The following is an 18,232-nucleotide window of genomic DNA, read 5'->3' as shown; positions in this document are numbered from 1 at the left end:
TTCAGTTTCAAGGATGCAACATTAAAATCTAATCTGCATCATCATTACATGTCATTTGGCCCAACTCTGTGCCCTTCTTGCCATTGCATGCAAAATTACTTGAACTGCAGAAGCAAGTTCAATGGTCATTTCATGGTTGTCAGAGTAAGAATTTCACACTGTAACTTCTAAATATGTTGTTGTTAACTTCATGTTTGTATACATTCAACATATCTTGCATAAAATGTAAACCTGCTACAACTTTAGTGTCTTATAAATTCATACACACCCTATTTCTAGCACACAAATAATGTCTGGGAAGAATGGCAACCCAGTCACTGATGTGATGTGTTTTCTCATACACCCCTTTTACGATATTCTGCAGTTATGGAACAAAGAGAATAGAGTACCATCCTTAGTAAAATACATTTTTCTTCCTTCATAGCAATGAGACCTGTCTTGAAATTTGTACTGAAATAAATTTTGGCCTTCTATGTGTATATTCTCTTTATTTCTAGGAGGGACATCGTCAAAAGTCCTCACAACAATGAAAAGTGTACCAACAAGTGTTGTTAATGTTAGCAAACCTCAAGCAATTACCGGTCAGACTCTTGGAGGTAAGCAAACTATTGTCATCACCAAACCTGGTGCAGCTGGGAGTGCACGGCCTCAAGCATCCCAGATTATTGTGGTCACTACAGCATCTGGTTTGCGTACAGTACAAGCAGTAACTACTACCACACAAGCAGGTCAGTATTCATTACATGGCATTGGTACATTGAAGTAACATAAGACATCAATCAGAATTAGAATCAAATCTTGAGGATTAAATATAAACTAATTTATGGATGCGTTTGTTGTCTTGATTTGAAGGTTCAGAGCACAAGTTGTGTAACTCCACTTTTCATGGATATGGAATTACATGTATAGCTTAGAACTGTGAAGTATCAACATTTCAGGGCTAGATCAGGGTGGCTACTCACTGGGAATTTTGGGAATTATGTGTGAATTATTGGCTCCGGGAATTGTGTGTGAATTCTGTTTGAATTTTTCTCCGTAGACGTGAAAAATTGCAACTCTTTAAAATCCCAATTCCATTGAATTTATACATATTTATTAATGACCTGAGACAAGTTTTTCACAGTTTAGATTTTATTTTTATCAAGGAATGAAAATAAAGCTGCGTGAAAAATAAAACTGAATTCTCTCAATCCGTTTGATGTGTTTGTTTCCTTTGCGGAACAATCTATCTGATGGATGGAAGATTATTGCAAGATAAAATGTGTTGAAGTTGATTAGGTAAATTTGAAATTCTTATAGAATTAACAATTTTTTGTAGATTACTATTTCCCGTAACATTTGTGACTTTTGTTTGTAGATGTATTTATAGTCTGAGTAGCTATGTGAAATGACAAATGTAAACTCTGCACCTTAAATTATATATATGTACAGTTCAATTGAATTGAATTAGAATTTTTGAGTTAATTGAAATAGCACAGACCATTTCAGTGTAAAATGGCCACCTGTGCTGTATCTGAAATTTTCTCAAATAAATAATATAAGTATTTGTGTATGTGTGAGATACGGTAAAACCTTAGTTTGAAATTACAGTCAACGACCCCGGTATAACGACCCCCTCGAAGTAACGACCCTTTTCCCGGGAACCGTGAAAAATTTGGAAAAAAAGTTGAAAAATTGAAGAAAATCGGCCGAAAAATGCGTTGTTTATTTTTTTCCCACTCATTCCCTTCACGAGCGCTCTACCGCTCACAATTGGGTCTGAACTAAAAATAGACACCACCACACCATACTTGAGTGATATCCAATAGCACTTGACCTCTGCCCTCCCCTCCCTCAAGCGCTCCAATGTTACCCCGCACCCGACGGCCGCTACCCAACGTGCCAGGCTTGTTTTGCCACGCTTTCTCTTGGATACGCGAGAAGAGAAGATCGAATGTGCTTGGATGTTATTTTAAATCGACCGTGACTTGTTTCCTTGTCCTAAGAGCTGCTGAAAACTCGCAGGTGAGGAGGGGGGAGCAGCCCGAAATGACTGCTGGACTTGCAGTCTTTGTCAATGTGTATGGCAGGTCAAGCTCTTTCATGGATAAATACACCACCTTGAGAGATAAGATCGCAGGAATGTTCCAAAATACAGATGCGTGGCGCCTGGAAGTCTGGCCCATCTGTCCAGCTCTGACCTAGATTTCAATAGATTCCCGTGAGTGAGCAACTCTCGGCCTTGTAGCCGACAACTTCCAGTAACAGCTTTCATTCAAAACATGTTCTTTGTTCCCTGCAACACTTCATAAAAAAGCGAAACTTTTAGAGATAATCAAAACCACATTAGTGAACTAAAGATAGTCAAGCTGCTTAATGCATTGTCATCCAGGTTTCCACAAAAGTTTACTTCGATCTTACGTGCATCATAACTCCCGTTTCCCACTTCATACGTTTTCCTAATTGTGTCGTAATATCTGCCAAAAAAGTGTTCCATTGGCTGACTGATTTCTCCCTTTTTTCCTGTCAGCAAAGGGGGGAGGGGCGATTTTCTTGCTCGTGTGTGCACACGGGCTGATTACAGGCGAGGGTGGAAGTGGACCCACCCCTCTTCCTTTCCTTTGACGTCTAAAATGGGGAAAACCAGTTCTGGATATATTCTTGAAAACGAACAAAACAGTAAAAAAAAAAAATGACCCTCCCCCCTTTTCCCAGCTTCTTATCAGCACCACTGGTGTGCACGGCAATGTTGATAATTGCAGAATTCAGGTATTTTTTATGCTGTTGTCTGCATAGGAAATATTACCCGTATTATTGTCTGTTGCATGGTAAAACGTAAAGCAAGGGTCATTTCTTTCTTCTTTACACTGCTGTTAAAAGTTCCGTCTTCGACAGTTGCGTTATATTTTAAATGCTGGGATTTTTCTCTTCCGCCACCTGTTGCTCGAACTTCCAGCCGGTCTCCTTTGTTTTTACGATGCAGCTGGCGCCAGTGTTTAGTCTAGCGTCTGCAAAGCTCTTGCTTGCCGATAACAGCGATGACTCATCCAGGGCGAAGGAAAAAGTTATTGTTTTGAATCTCGCAAAGCTGTTTTGATTTGACGATAACGAAATTCGATCTCCAGAAAGGAAAAAAAGAGTTAAAATAACTTCATGTTCTGCTCCTTCTGATAAACAAAACTGTAAATTTAATTCGCATCCGCTTTTCTTCAGAAGCATTCATGAAGAAAAAAAAAGTGCTCCATAGGAATTGTCGCAGAGATCAATTAAAAAGACATTATTCAAGGGGAAAACTTTTGGAGGAGTGGGTGTTTGACATCGAGAATACTCCTAAATCCAACATTAAATCATCGATTAACGTGAGCGTAAATAACGATCTACCATTTTGATATGTAAAAATGCGCAGTTTCATAAAGCTTGTTTTCAGTTCCTTTTATGCTGATGGGCTCATCGGGACTAAATATACAGTTTAAAGTGAAATTCAATTACAAACCTAAATTGCTTTCGACTGGGAGGCTGTTTAATGACGTGTCCTAGAATACGCATTGGGTGAAAACAGATCGCAAGTTGCGCGTTTCCTTTTTCACACTGGATTACAATGCAAGTAAAGGAAGGAGCTTGGACTGCTTCCTTGAATGGGGAAGGGAGGAGGGTGAATGAAGTTGCTGGAAGCAAAGAAAACGTGGCTTTTTTTTGCGATGTATTTTACACAGCCGAACCAGAACGAGAATTACAGCCCCGCCTTTCTTTTTCTTTTTTTTTTTGTCTGGTGCCTAGAAAGGTTGTGTTGTTTCTCCCGAGAGATCTAATCTTACCAGTTAATCTTGTAACAGACAATGCTCCAGTAGACCCGTATAAAATCCAACATTCATTCTGCCCTATTATCTCCCGACTTCTGCTGGTGCCAGTGTGACTGGTGTCAAGATTCTTCGAGTTTCGCTTGCAGTAAGGGAGAGATTGTTTTCCTTTCCATGGGTCTCCGTGCAAACGTGTCTCATGAACTATAATTGTAAGAATTTCCTGGAAATCAACGACTGTGCACAATTGAAAGAAAGTAACATTATTTTAAATTATTTTTTGTGAAAACGTTTTCATCTTCTATTTTCCTTCTCACAACACGCGTCCTGTGCATAACAGGTTGTATAACTACCAGGATAAATGGTGTTACCATCTCCTAGGCATCTTTGTGTCCGTTTGAGCTTCGTTTAAGCAGAAAATTGGGGCAAATTCCAATAACGACCCTTTTCCCGGGAACTGTGAAAGGTCGTTGAATCGAGAGTTGACTGTATAGAAAACACCTGCTTGTGCCCTTGGATTTTTGTAAAGTTTGCCTTGAAAACCAGGAATTATACTTGAATTTTATTATGGTCCTTCCTAGAGTAGCCACCCTGTAGACGTAAGAATCTCCTAAGTTTGAAATCCTTGCTCATAGAGGCACCACTATGTTTGTGCTCCAACAGCTAAACATAATATGAAGTTTTTCTCAAAACTGGCTGAACCCCTCATTTTTGCTTTTTCTTATGTAAAATAATTTACCTTGAAATTGGTATTACAATTACAATTCATTAGAATTCTATAGCTACTTTTCTTTCAGGAAAATCTTTATACCTTTTTACTTAATATGCATGTAGTTCAGTTACTTTTTAACTTAGTATGATAAGGGAAATACATTTTCAAGTTGATAAAGTATATGTATGTAGAAATGTAGAACTTGATTCATGTCATTTATCTAGTTGTAATGAACTGATAATTCAGAACTTTATCAGTTTAGAAAAATTGAATATAATGCCAAATGTAGTATATTGGACTGACTGAAATTGACATATGATAGTATTGATGGTATCAGTATCAACTTGAAATACTGGTCGATTCCTCTCTCAAGTGACACACTCAAAATACTGGAACAATCATAGTTTTGTAATAAAAAATAATAAGGATTGTAATATTGTTGGAATTGCATAAGTGAATTTAAATATATTTTAGAGTAAAACTTGGTGCACATTGAAACTATAAGGTTTTGAAGAGAATTTACTTTTGCAGTAAGTTTCTAAAATGCCAAAATATAAGTATTAACAGAAATTGGCACTAGTACACACATTTCTGTTGGTTAAGTTTCCTGTGAGAAACACCAGATTAAATTCTCACCAGAGCAAACACTATTGAGTTTTTCTTTCTTTTTCTGTAACATATATTTTAATATTATGGATTTATAACACTCATTTTATTTTTCTGATTGTTATATTATATATTTAGGAAATCCAACAGCAACATCCACTGTTAATGTATTGCCATTGTCAGGCACCACCCAGACCTCGCACCCTGGAGTTAAAATGATTGTTGTATCTTCTGGAGCAGTTGGAGGCACAAATGCATCTGCAGGTTTAACAAAGCCTATTACCATCACTGTTCCGGGACAACAAGGAGGGGCTTCCAAGACTGTTACAATTGCAGCTAAACCTACTGCACAATCTGGAAATGTGATAAATACAGGATCTGGGCAAATTTTAGCATTACCTGCTCAAGGCATCTTACAGTCCGGAACACAGGTGTGTATTAATTAATGTTTAATCTTATTTTTTAGTGCATTGAAAAAATTGGTGGTAAATAAAAAAAGCAATATTTCTGTATAACTTACTGCATTTTGTATTCAGTATTAGTATGTAAAAAAGTAAAAGTGTTCCCCTGTGCTTAGCACCACGCCATGAAGGCGTATAGGGGGTATGGGGGTAACGCCCCACACTTTCTTGATCCGGTCGTGAGTGGGGGTGATGTGATCAGCACCATGCCCCTGAACGCCTTTACCCCCCAGGGTTTCCCCCAGGTACCTATGTTATCCAACGTTAGAAAAGTTCCCAGATTTGAACTGGCTAAAATTAGTATAAAATTTCTGTAATACTAGCTAAATTCCGGAAATTGTTCTGTAAGCTGTCAACACTGCCGCTTTATACAATGTTGTTATATTTTTAGCCAAGAAGTATCAGTCTGATTTCAACTAAACTTTGCATGGTTGTAGGAATGTACCACCACTATACACTACATTTTTTTGAAAAATTTCAATTTTCTTCTTCCTTTAATACTATGAGTTCTCGAGCTATGATTTTTTTTGTACTTTAGGGCAAGTTTGAACAATGCATGTTTGAAAAAAGCTTGGGCTTCAACGGGAATACTATTGTGCTAGAGTCTGTCTGCTAAAGGTTAAATATTTGTCTTTGAAGTTTGTCTAAACATTGTTAGTGTGTTAAGTTGCACATCTTGGGCTGCTGATAGAATTATACTCTTCAGTCTGCTACCATTCTCTTATCAGGTCAAAACTTAATCATTGATGTGCAATCTGTTCTCCTGCTTGTCCTTCTTGTCTTTGCATCCTCATTACCAGTCATCATTCTGCTATTTGTCTATGTTACAGTGCATTTTGTACCAGTTCAGTTGTCAGCTTGTATATGGAAACATTAAAACCCTCAATATGTCTATTGGAGTACTGCATGGGACCACTATTTCTTGCTTGTACTCGTTTGATTCTCCCCACCCTCGAGTGTGGGATATCATTTTAAAGTGACAATAATCATGAACACTTATTTGTAAAATATCCACCTTGGTAGTGTCAATCATCTATTTAATTTTCATGTAGCATTGTTTATTGGTAAGATAGACTAAACTACAGTGAACTCTCGATGCAACGACCTTCCACAGTTCCCGGGGAAAATATTGTTATTTCAAAGGGGTCGTTATTGGAATTTGCACCAATTTTGAGCTTAAACTGAGCTCAAACGGACACAAAATTCCTAGGAGACTGTAACAACATTTATTCTGTGTAGTTATACAACCTATTATGCACAGGATGCGTGTTGAGAAGGAAAATAGAACATGAAAACGTTTTCACAAAAAAATATTTTAAATGTTATTTTCTGTTAATTGTGCACTGTCATTGCTCTTCCCCGAAATTCTTACAATCTAGTTCACGAGAAACCCCGTTTACACTGAGACCTATGGAAAGGAAAACAATCTCGTTTATTGCAAGCGAAACTCAAAGAATCTTGACACTAGTCACACTGGCTCCAGCAAGAATCGGGCAGAATGAATGTTGGATTTTATACGGATCAACTAGAGCATTGTCAGTTACAGGATTAATTGGTAAGATAAGATCTCTCGGGAGACACAACACAACCTTACTAGACACCAGACAAGAAAAGAAAGAAAAAAAAGGGCAGGGCTGTAAATTTCATTCTGGTTCGGCTGTAAAATGCATAAAAAAAAGTCACAAAAGTCACGTTTTCGTTGCTTCAGCCAACTTCATATTCACCCCCCTCGGGTCCACTTCCACCCTCTCCTGTAATTAACCCGTGTGCATACACGAGCAAGAAAATCGTAACTGAAAACAATCTGCATCACACCATCCCCCCTACACATTTGCTACAGGAAAAGACTGAGAAGTCACTCAGCCAATGGAACACTTTTTTTGGCAAATATTATGGCATCGGCACAGTTAGGAAAACGTATGAAGTGGGAAACTGGAGTTATGATGCATGTAAGATCGAAGTAAACTTTTGTGGAAACCTGGATGACAATGCATTAAGTGGGTTGACGATCTTTAGTTGGCCTACTTGGCTTCGATTATCTCTAACAGTTTCGCTTTTTTATGAAGTGTTACAGGGAACGAAGGAAAGTGGTTACCGGAAGTTTTCGGCTACAAGGCCAAGGGTCACTCACTCACGGGAACCTGCTGAACTCTAGGTCAAGAGCTGGAAAGATGGGCAAGACTTCCAGACATCACACGTCTGTATTTTGGAACATTCCTGCGATCTTATCTAGCATTTCTCAATGTGGGTGAATATTTCCAAAGTGGCACATTTATTGATGAGAGCTTGACTTGCCATACGCACTGTCAGAGACTGTAAGTCCTGCAGTCATTTCAAGCTGCCCTCCCTCTCTACCACGAGTTGTCAGCAGCTCTTAGGGCAAGGGAACAAGTCAAGGTCGATTTAAAATAACATCCAAGCACATTCGATCTTCTCTTCTCAGGTATCCAATTGCAAGCAAAATCACAATGGCAAAACAAGCCTGGCACATTGGCTGTGGGTAACAGCATGCTTGGGGGAGGGGAGGGCAGAGGTCAAGTGCTATTGGATATCACTCAAGGGTGGTGTGGTGGTGTTTATTTTTAGATCAGACCCGCTTGCAAGTGGTAGAGCACTTGTGAAGGGAATGAGAATGAATAAAATGAGTGCAACAAATTTACTTTTCGGCTGATTTCCTTCAATTTTTCAACTTTTTTCCAAATTTTTCATGGTTGGTCATTACTTCGAGAGGGTCGTTATATCCGGGGTCGTAGAATCTAGAGCCAACTGTATATTTTAACATAGATATTATGTCTGTTCCCTTAAGTTTCAATTTCACTGTCTTTCACTTCATGATCCATATTTGAGGACCCACTATCATAGACAAAGAAGTTACGTGCGTACTGGGCTTACAGTGTATACAGCTTGTTTTGCATGTTAGAGCATTATCCACTTGAGCCAAGGCGTTTTCAATTTCATACTCTATCTAACGTCATCCGTAAGAACTATTTGATGCTTGAGTGAATTCCTCTCCCTGCAGCACTAGTCTCTATGAAGACAAGGACTAATTAATTCTTAATTGTTATCTCCATCTGCACTTGATGCTCACCAATTCATCCTATGACACTGTCTCTGCATACATCCTCATTCCAGAAGAGCATTCAGTGTTCATGCAGACAAGATCCTTTCAGTGCTTGGTGGTGATTGTGATCTGCATGGTGTTTCCTCACCTGGGAATTCAGTGAACCTTCCATTGACGTGTCCTGTCAAATATGATCGTTTTTTTTTTTACCTTCAATGACAGTATCCCAATTTTAACAAGTTTTATATGCGTGGGTCCAAGAAAAACAAATCAATAGGTCTTGTCTTTGTTGAGGGCTCGTAGGCACATAGCTTTGTTTTACACCCTGCCTGTTCTATCTTCACAACAGAACTGCATGCTACACTGAACGGATTGAACTTTGCCTGATATCATCATTTAGCATGAGTCCTCTTTGTTCTAATTCCCTTGGTGTGCTCCAGTCTGGACTCACTCTTCCAGACACCTGATTGTACAGTGCATTCTTTGATAGCTCTCAGTTCTGAGTTTCACTTCTGCTGGGTTCCAAGCCATGTGAGCATCATCAGTAGAGGCACATATTTTTGGTAAATAAAAAAACAAAATTTTGGTACAAAAACAGTCTTATGTCAGGTTCAAAAGCGGTAAATAAAATAAAATTTCGGTGTTATAGCAGTGAATAATCACATCAGAAGTGCTATATAAAATGACATTTTGGTTTTAAAATTGTGAATATAATCCTAAATTTGATTTAAAAACTGCACTTATTACACAAAATAAACTTATCCCTTCTAATAGCACATTTATGTAGTTACCAGAGTATTAAGTTTATTCCTGTGTAAAGGGGTCCATTTTTGCTTCTCAAATATTTGCAGCAGAATTAATCAATTTTCCGTGAATTGCGTAACTCGCAGGATACTTCACACTTCAGAAAGTGTCGCGTCTGTATATAAAAAGTAAATTTCGTGTTTAAGAGCATATTTCACATTTTGCAGTTCATTTCGCATTATTTCGTGACAAAATGGTAGGAAAATGCACCTCACACCTTTCAGAAACATGAAAAATGAATATTACAACATGGTATTTCATATTTCGTGTTTTCGTCAAAAACTAAATTTGCATGCCTCTAATCATCAGGAATGAAGCAGCTGATGTCAATGTGCTGGTCCACCTTCTACCAGCCAGGGGTCTTTACAGTGTGTTTTGTTCATTCGTTCTAAACATTTGGTGGGATAAGTTAATAGGGAACAAGTTCAGTGCCATTGGTGCATTCTTTGCACCATCCCTCCTGCAGAGAAGAAGTAACAGTCTTCTCACCCATTGTCATTTGCTGCAAGGGGTGGAGCCTCTGCTGTGGCATGTATGTATTGTTATTTTAAATTTTTGGCATTTTCTTGTGGAATGTGCAGATTTTAATATCCCCAGAAAAACTTTTCATCTTCCTGACCTCTTGTCATTTGTGTTGGAAGATAAGTGTTTTAACTAATGCTTTTAGATTTTTAAGAAAGATGGCCCTTTTACGCATCTCAGAGGTAGTATTTTTGTTCTTCCTTGCCTTTTTGATGTGTTGTGTTTCCAGTGCAGGTCCCTCTCTAACCTTGCACTTTTTTTAACTTTTCCCAAGGAACTTTTACATGCATTTTTTCTTTAAATGTAGGTAAGGATTTTAGATAGGGGGTTCTCTTCCTATATAGTATGATGAGCACAAATAGCCACATGTGCTTACACACCCATACATTTTATTTCATTCATTCCATACATTTTATTTAATTTTTTGTATGCATATTTCCTGTTTGGTTTGAATTATTGTTAGTTTTTTATTTTCTGTTGCAGCAAGCTATAACAATTGGTGGTAAGCCTGTCACTGTTCAGGTTACCACAGGTGGAGGCCAGAGAACTGTGACATTGGTCCCAAGTAGCCAGCCTGTCGTTACATCTCCAACTTCTGGAGCACCTAGATTGCTCACTACTGTGAAACAAGGTAATATTCAAGTTTCATTTTCCTCTAAAGTTCTTTGCATTCCCTGTTGGTAATGAGATACAGTTTTGCATGAGGTGTGAATTCTGTTAAAGTGCACATCAGTATTAGAAAAAGTAACAGTATGTTCTAAGTTATGAATATCTCCTCATGTTGCAGCTGTAAGCAGATCTGTAAGTCCATCATTAAGCTAGCTAAACCTTATTAAAATTATCAATTATAAGTTCTTTTAAACTCCATGCATATCTTATGGAGAGTGAAATCACTTAAACTTAAATATTTGACTAATCAGAGTTTGTCATTTTTCAAAATGGCCAGTTCTTTAACTTTTGTTCTTTCCATTCATGTAAAATTGTAGCTTCAATGCAACTCCCGGATGAGATCTTCCTCTCATTTGGCTCTTCAGGCTTCCCCTCATCCTTACAGAATACCACAAGCCGAGGTGAACGATTGTCTTTTCTGTTAGTTTCTCACAATCACTGTAGTTCGTCAGCTGCTCAAGGCTAGTGATGGAATTGTACCTTTAATGCACACTACATACATAATTAACCTTTAGATGCCAGACCTCTCACGTGCCTGTATTTTGTTCAAAATTGTCACGAAATATAAAAAAAAAATCAGAACTCTACAACTAATTGTCGTAGACAGATGAAATTCATTTTGTTTTCTTAAAGACTGGGCTTATAGCCGAGATAAAATTTATACATTGTGCCTCCCAATAATTAGTGTTAAAGGAAGAAGAAGAAACTTTTCTTTTTAAATGACACATACCCCTCCTCCCTCAATAGACTGAAGTGCACAAGAAAAAATGTATGTAGCGGTGGTACATTTCTACAACCATGCAAAGTTTTGTTGAAATCAGACATGCTTCTTGAGTAAAAAAATAACATTACATAAAGCAGCAGTGTTGCTAGCTTTGGGACAATGTCTGGAATTTTGCTTCTAGCATCGGCCCTATGAACTCAAACTCAGTCAACCAATCAGCAACCTTAGCTGTGGGCAGGAGATGGGGAGGTGACCTCTTTTAGATTCAATGAAGTGTACCTTTCAATTTAGGCATCTGAAGCAACAAGAATCTCAATTTACTCTACATTAAGTGGTGATTCATAGCTAAATTTGGAAGTGTCTGGTAAGGGGTGATTACCAAATGTTATACATGAAGGGACCATCATCTTTGTAGACAGTAATTAAAGCATCCTGGGTTATTCACAGTGTGTAAATTGGTTCAGGTGCCACTTTAACCCTTAGTACGCCGCACGGTCTGACGAAAGTAAGCCCAGTGTCGCCGAGGCTTTGAGCGGGAAATTTGAATTTGTATACATAATGGAGAAAAATCGTAATAACTCTGGCACTATGGGACCAATCTACTTCGGATAACTTTTGTTTTGCAGGCAATACATCGATGCATGCAACCATGTAAAATTTGGATGCCCCAACCATGGGGGGGTTACGGGCGGGGGCTGCATCCCCCAATTTCAATGAAAAAAAAATAAAAATGTGGAGTTTGCCCCCCCTCTTCTCCAGCTACTTTGGGGAGAAAACCGGAACTTTTGCTTTTTTTTTTTTCAAAGAATGGACCTTCCGCAACAGAATGAAACTTCATTCATGTTCGTGGGTGCAATACAATTTGAATAATAAGGCAAAACGTAAAACTCTAGCGAATTTTAGCCAATTTGCATATTATTCATAAAATTGTTATAACTGACACTATGGGACCAATCTACTTCGGATAACTTTTGTTTTGCAGGCAGAACATCAGTGCATGCAACCATGTAAAATTTGGATGCCCCAACCGTGGGGGGCTTACGGGCGGGGGTTGCATCCCCCCAATTTCAATGAAAAAATCATAAAAATTTGGAGTTTGCCCCCTCTTCTCCAGCTACTTTGGGGAGAAAACCCGAACTTTTGCTTTTTTCATTCACACTTGCATCTTGTGTAGCTACTGTGAATCTATTTTTCCCTTTTGACTCGGCTCTTTGTGGAAATATGTCCGGAAGGAAACGTTTGTGCGTTAGGGAAATCGATGAGCTGTTATATGATACGAAGTGTTTATGGTGAGGCCATTGTTAGTACTAACAGAGGAGGGAGGGAGCCTTTGCAATCCTTTCTTTTGTCTATACTTCTGGATAGACGCATGCTTTAGACTCATGCTTTTGGCCTCTGGCTATCGTCAAGCTTCATTGCATTTCTAACATAGAGGCGACAGAAAGCTGACACTGCCAAACCTCATCCAATCCCCTCTCTCCTTGCTCTACCCCCCACCCCTGCCACTACTTCAGCTCTATCACCAGGTCTAAACACAAAGAAGAATGTGTGCCTTATCAGTACTAAATCACAGCGTTGGAAGCTTGGAGGAAAACAGCATCGTAAATACCAAGCATTTATTGTGTCTGTCAACTGAAGAGCGAACACGTGTTTGGGTGAGCCCAAACACGTGACATATTCTGAGAAAGGAGGGGGTGGGGGAATTTGGAATTTTCGAAACACAATTGCAAAACATGTTCCCGAACGAACTGTCAGTGTTTCAACCTCAATATACAAATATAAGTGTGGCAAACCCTCGATAATTGTACCTAAAGCTGTTTGTAACATATGTGTTACAGCGGCTACAAGGGACATACTTTTTTTGTAACATATGTGTTACGGCGGCGAACTAAGGGTTAAACTGTATGTTCAATCTCGATTAACCTATCAGTAGGGATATATTATAGTAAATAAAGTTGGCAAAAGGAGCCAAAAATTGCTCCACCAGTAGTACATAACAGCAATGAAAAAAATATTTTTTAAATTATTCTGCACGATAAATTGGAAAAATAATAAATTAGGGGAGGAGAAATTAGACAACTTGCATGCCATTAGAACTGTTTACTACAAAATAATCTAATCTGATTAGAATTGTAATGGCTTAATTTTAAATTTGATTTCATTTAATTTAGGTCACATTTGTAAGTCTTTTTACCTCACCACCTTACCTGAATGCAGCAATAATTGTAATTCCCAAATAAGTTTTTTGAAGTTTATGATTTCGAGTACAAAGGGGAAAAAATTTAACCTTTTCCTTGATTTCCAAGTGAAAATTCATACAACCTTTTCAGCCATCAGAGTGGCACCAGTTTGCAGTGTTTCAGTTGAGCTAAGCAGCTGACCTGAAGGTGTGGGAGGAGGAACAAGCTTTGTTTATGTTTTGCACATGTCATCTCTCCTTAGGGGAAGGAGAAAGGAAATGTTGCTTGAAATTCTCAATGCAAACATGAAGCCCTGAACAGCATATTTCGTGGGTTTCTGATCTAATTTGGTAGTATTTCACAAAAATATATTAATGGAAAAATATGCATTTTGCATTACTTTGCGAAGAAAATTCATACATATTTCATCACTGGGGATACCATTTAGGTGCAGGTCCTAAAATGCATCACTTTTTCACATTTTGCAAATTTGCCCAATGCAAAAAAATCAAGGTTAGGCATAAAGTTAATTTAAAACAAGTTTTGCCTAACTTTGACATTTTTGAATTCTAGTTTTCTTTATTGGTGTGTACTTCTTGCCTTATTTTGTATGTTATATTTTCATCAATTGAATGTCATGCTGTACACGTTACAAGTGAGAATCTGAATGAAGCAACACAATTACAGTTGTTCTCTCCTATGAATGTTTGTTTTTATTTTCAGATACTGTTACAATTTATAGTGTGGTGTTTTTTCTCTCTGATATGTAAGTGCTTTTATAATGTACACTCATACATATTTTTATTTTCCCCAGCAGCCAAAGATTTCTCTATGGAAGCAGAATTGGCCTCATTGGCTGCAGAAGCAGGAATAGCTTCATCATCAGCTGAAGATTCAAGTAAACAGACTTCAATGGAAGATGATGCCAGTTCATCAGCTTTCAATGGAGGATCAGAGCCAGGTGTCAGAGCTAGCCGTATAGTTGTTCCTGAAGCATCATCTCCTGATCCAGAACTTCCATCACTGGCTAATTTCCTTACAACTAAGTGCCCCAATTTAGATAATGCATCGGGAAGTCAAGATCCACAGTGTGTTCAGCGTTCTTCAGATGAACTGCATAGTTTAGGAACTGGGACAGTTGGGGATTCTGACAGTCAAGAAAGTTCAACCGTACATAATCAAAATGCTCAGCGTGAAAGTCCACATAGTTCAAATGAAGCAAGTGTTGTGAACCCCCTCCAGCGAGATACTGACTCTGCTAGTTCTGATGCTCCTGGCAATCCAGGGAGTCCAAATCCTGGCAATCCAGGAAACCCAGGCAACCATGGGAATCCTGGCAATCCAGGAAACCCAGGCAACCATGGGAATCCTGGCAATCCAGGAAACCCAGGCAACCATGGGAATCCTGGCAATCCAGGCAACCATGGGAATCCTGGCAATCCAGGAAACCCAGGCAACCATGGGAATCCTGGCAATCCAGGCAACCCTGGGAATCCTGGCAATCCAGGTAGTCCAAATCCAGGAAACCCAGGCAATCATGGAAATCCAGGGAGTCCGAATCCAGGAAACCCAGGCAACCATGGGAATCCAGGGAGTCCGAATCCAGGAAACCCAGGCAACCATGGGAATCCAGGGAGTGGAAATCCTGGCAATCCAGGCAACCATGGGAATCCCGGCAATCCAGGCAACCATGGGAATCCAGGCAACCATGGGAATCCCAGCAATCCAGGCAACCATGGGAATCCAGGCAACCATGGAAATCCCGGCAATCCAGGCAACCATGGAAATCCCGGCAATCCAGGCAACCATGGAAATCCCGGCAATCCAGGCAACCATGGAAATCCCGGCAATCCAGGCAACCATGGAAATCCCGGCAATCCAGGCAACCATGGAAATCCCGGCAATCCAGGCAACCATGGAAATCCCGGCAATCCAGGCAACCATGGAAATCCCGGCAATCCAGGCAACCATGGAAATCCCGGCAATCCAGGCAACCATGGAAATCCCGGCAATCCAGGCAACCATGGAAATCCCGGCAATCCAGGCAACCATGGGAATCCCGGCAACCCAGGGAGTCCGAATCCAGGCAACCATGGGAATCCTGGTAATCCAGGCAGTCCAAACCCTGGCAATCCAGGAAGCCCCAATCCAGGTAACCCCGGCAATCCAGAAAGTCCAAGTCCATCAGTTTTAAAGCCAGACCAATATAGAACACCAGAAAACGTTAGTTCAGAAACAGATTTAGTATTTCATACTTCTCAGGAATCAATATCTCCAGCTTCTGGAATAGTACCAACAATAGTATCTGGGGAAACTGAAAATCCAATTCCATCAGATTTGGATTCTGAGTCTGATAGATTTGGTAGTCAGAGCAGCACTTTGTCTAGTGAATTTGGAATTTGTAGTGACGTTAGTGGACTTCCTATAAAGAGTGAACATTCTAGACAAGAAGACATTAAAATAGGGAGGCCTGGTGCTCTCCGCAGTGAACTAAAAACATTGAAAAACTATACAGGTACAGTTATGACAGAAGCATTTCGAAGGACAACAGAGGTATTAGAATCTATGGATACTAGTGACAGTCCTTCGGGTGTTAGTGGAATGAGTAGTGTAGTTGAATCTTCTGATGCTCTGACAACATTGGCATCTGCAGCAATTAGCTCAGCTAACAGCATGACAAAAGCCGAAAGGAAAGAGCCAGTGTCATCAAATGGAATGAGGTCAGAAGATAACCAGGTATGTATTACAACTATTTGTCTTTCATTCTCCAAATTCTGGAAGTGTCAATATTTGAAAGTAATATTCTTGTACAGAATACATTCCAATTTTGTTAGAGATGAACTTCACTTGTTTCATCTTGTGCCCAGTTTGATAATTGTTGAAAGTTTATACAAGCTGTATTATATTATGATTTTATCTCCATTGGCACCATCTCAGCCCTAGTTTTTTCACCTTAATTTTACTTCAGACACATCTCATTCTTCCTTCATATTTCTCCTCACCAGCTGATAATGAACTGCTAGAACACTTTCTTTGTTAAAACATCTTCCTTCCTCATGCCCCACTTCCTTCAGTGTTTCAAATAAGAAGATATCTGTTCTTTACATGATGTGACTTTACATTTCATAACCTAACTTCTTGTGATAGAGATGAAAATATATATATACAGTGAAACCTCACCTTTCAGGTGACCATGATGAAAGAACTTAACATGTGGAAAAATGTAAAATCTGGGAAAATTTTCTAGCAATTTGCTCTATTGGGACCATGAAGACTGAATGTATAAAGTGTGAAAATTTAAAATTAGGGTTCCACTGTACTAATTAGCTATGAGGCAGTGAAAATTTAAAATTAGGGTTCCACTGTACTAATTAGCTATGAGGCAGTGTGGACCATAGCATATCCATATTAATATATACTAGGGATGGGACCGATTAATCGGTACTCTATTGGTATCGGCCGATATAGGCATATCGGTGTATCGGTAAAATTACCGATTATGTTACAGATCTGATATATAGATAAATATCTGATAGTTTAGTGCAAAATTCTGCCATTTTTGTTGTAATTTTTATGGATAATCTCAATGCCCTACTTTTTTAGAAAGTAAATATCTAAATATGCAATTTCTCTTGCACTGTAGTCACTTTGAAACACACATTTTTTAAGGGCAATGAATAGAGGCACATATTTTTGGTAAATAAAAAAGCAAAATTTCGGTACAAAAACTGAGTCAATTTCGGGTTCAAAAGCGGTAAATAAAATAAAATATCGGTGTTATAGCGGTGAAAAATTGGATGAAAAGTGGTATATAAAAATACATTTAAAATTGTGAATATAATCCTAAATTTGATTTAAAAACTACTTATTTCACAGAATTAACATTTCACTTCTAATAGCACATTTATGTAGTTATCAAGAGTATTAAGTTTATTTCTGTGTAAAGGGTTCCATTTTTTCTTTTCCAATATCAACAGCAGAATTAATCAATTCTCCGGGAATTCCATAACTCTCAGGATAATTCAGACCTCAGAAGGTGTCGCATCGGTGAATAAAACCTAAATTTCGTGTTTAAGAGTTAATTTCGGTTTTTGCAGTTCATTTCGCATTATTTTGTGACAAAACATGGTCACAAAATGCATCTCACACCTTTCAAAAACATGAAAAATTAACACTACAATGTGTTTTTTCAAATTTCGTTTTTTTGTCAAAAACGAAATATGCATGCCCCTAGCAATGAACCTTTCAGGTTCTTCCAGGACCATTTCTAATTTTATATCGGAAATATCGGTTATCGGTATCGGTAAATTTTATATCTGTACTTTATCGGTATCGGCCAAAATTTCATATCGTCCCATCCCTAATATATACCTTTGACTTTGATTCCTGTTGCAACCATGAAAATTTTGTTCGAGAGGGGAGGCAGGTCAAATATAATACCCTCACCAGTGGTACTACATTGTAATGTTTTAACACTAGAATGGGGCTGGTACATTTTTTATGCCAGTTCACCCTTGCTATACTGTTACACTTGTTTGCAGTATAACCCATACAATATGTAAGCTGTTTTCAGCAGAAATTTGAAATTTCAAGAAAATTTATCTTTGAAAATACTAATTATAGCATATGACTAGAAAACTTCTTACGTCATGTGCTGGCAACATATTTGTTAAAACACTAAAATAACACAAACAGCACAATAAATGGAGTTCTTCCA

At 38.6% G+C, this 18,232-nt stretch overlaps 1 protein-coding gene across 4 annotated transcripts in view; it reads left to right on the top strand.

Moving 5' to 3' along the window:
* Hcf (Host cell factor) overlaps window positions 1–18,232 on the top strand; it is a 157,670-nt gene that overhangs the window by 87,371 nt on the left and 52,067 nt on the right. For 2 of the 4 annotated variants that reach the window (XM_083117710.1, XM_083117708.1), the window contains exons 11-14: window positions 498–728; window positions 5,233–5,525; window positions 10,426–10,573; window positions 14,330–16,251. In XM_083117710.1, the coding sequence (XP_082973836.1) occupies window positions 498–728; window positions 5,233–5,525; window positions 10,426–10,573; window positions 14,330–16,251 (2,594 nt within the window). The remainder of the gene's footprint in view (window positions 1–497; window positions 729–5,232; window positions 5,526–10,425; window positions 10,574–14,329; window positions 16,252–18,232) is intronic. The other 2 variants (XM_083117711.1, XM_083117709.1) reach the window with 2 other exon arrangements.

Source organism: Lepisma saccharinum, chromosome 2, assembly GCF_977018435.1.
Source record: "Lepisma saccharinum chromosome 2, izLepSacc3.1, whole genome shotgun sequence".
Taxonomy (NCBI): Eukaryota; Metazoa; Arthropoda; class Insecta; order Zygentoma; family Lepismatidae; genus Lepisma; species Lepisma saccharinum.
Note: the sequence above shows the minus strand (reverse complement) of the source record. Positions and strands in the feature narration are given on the sequence as shown.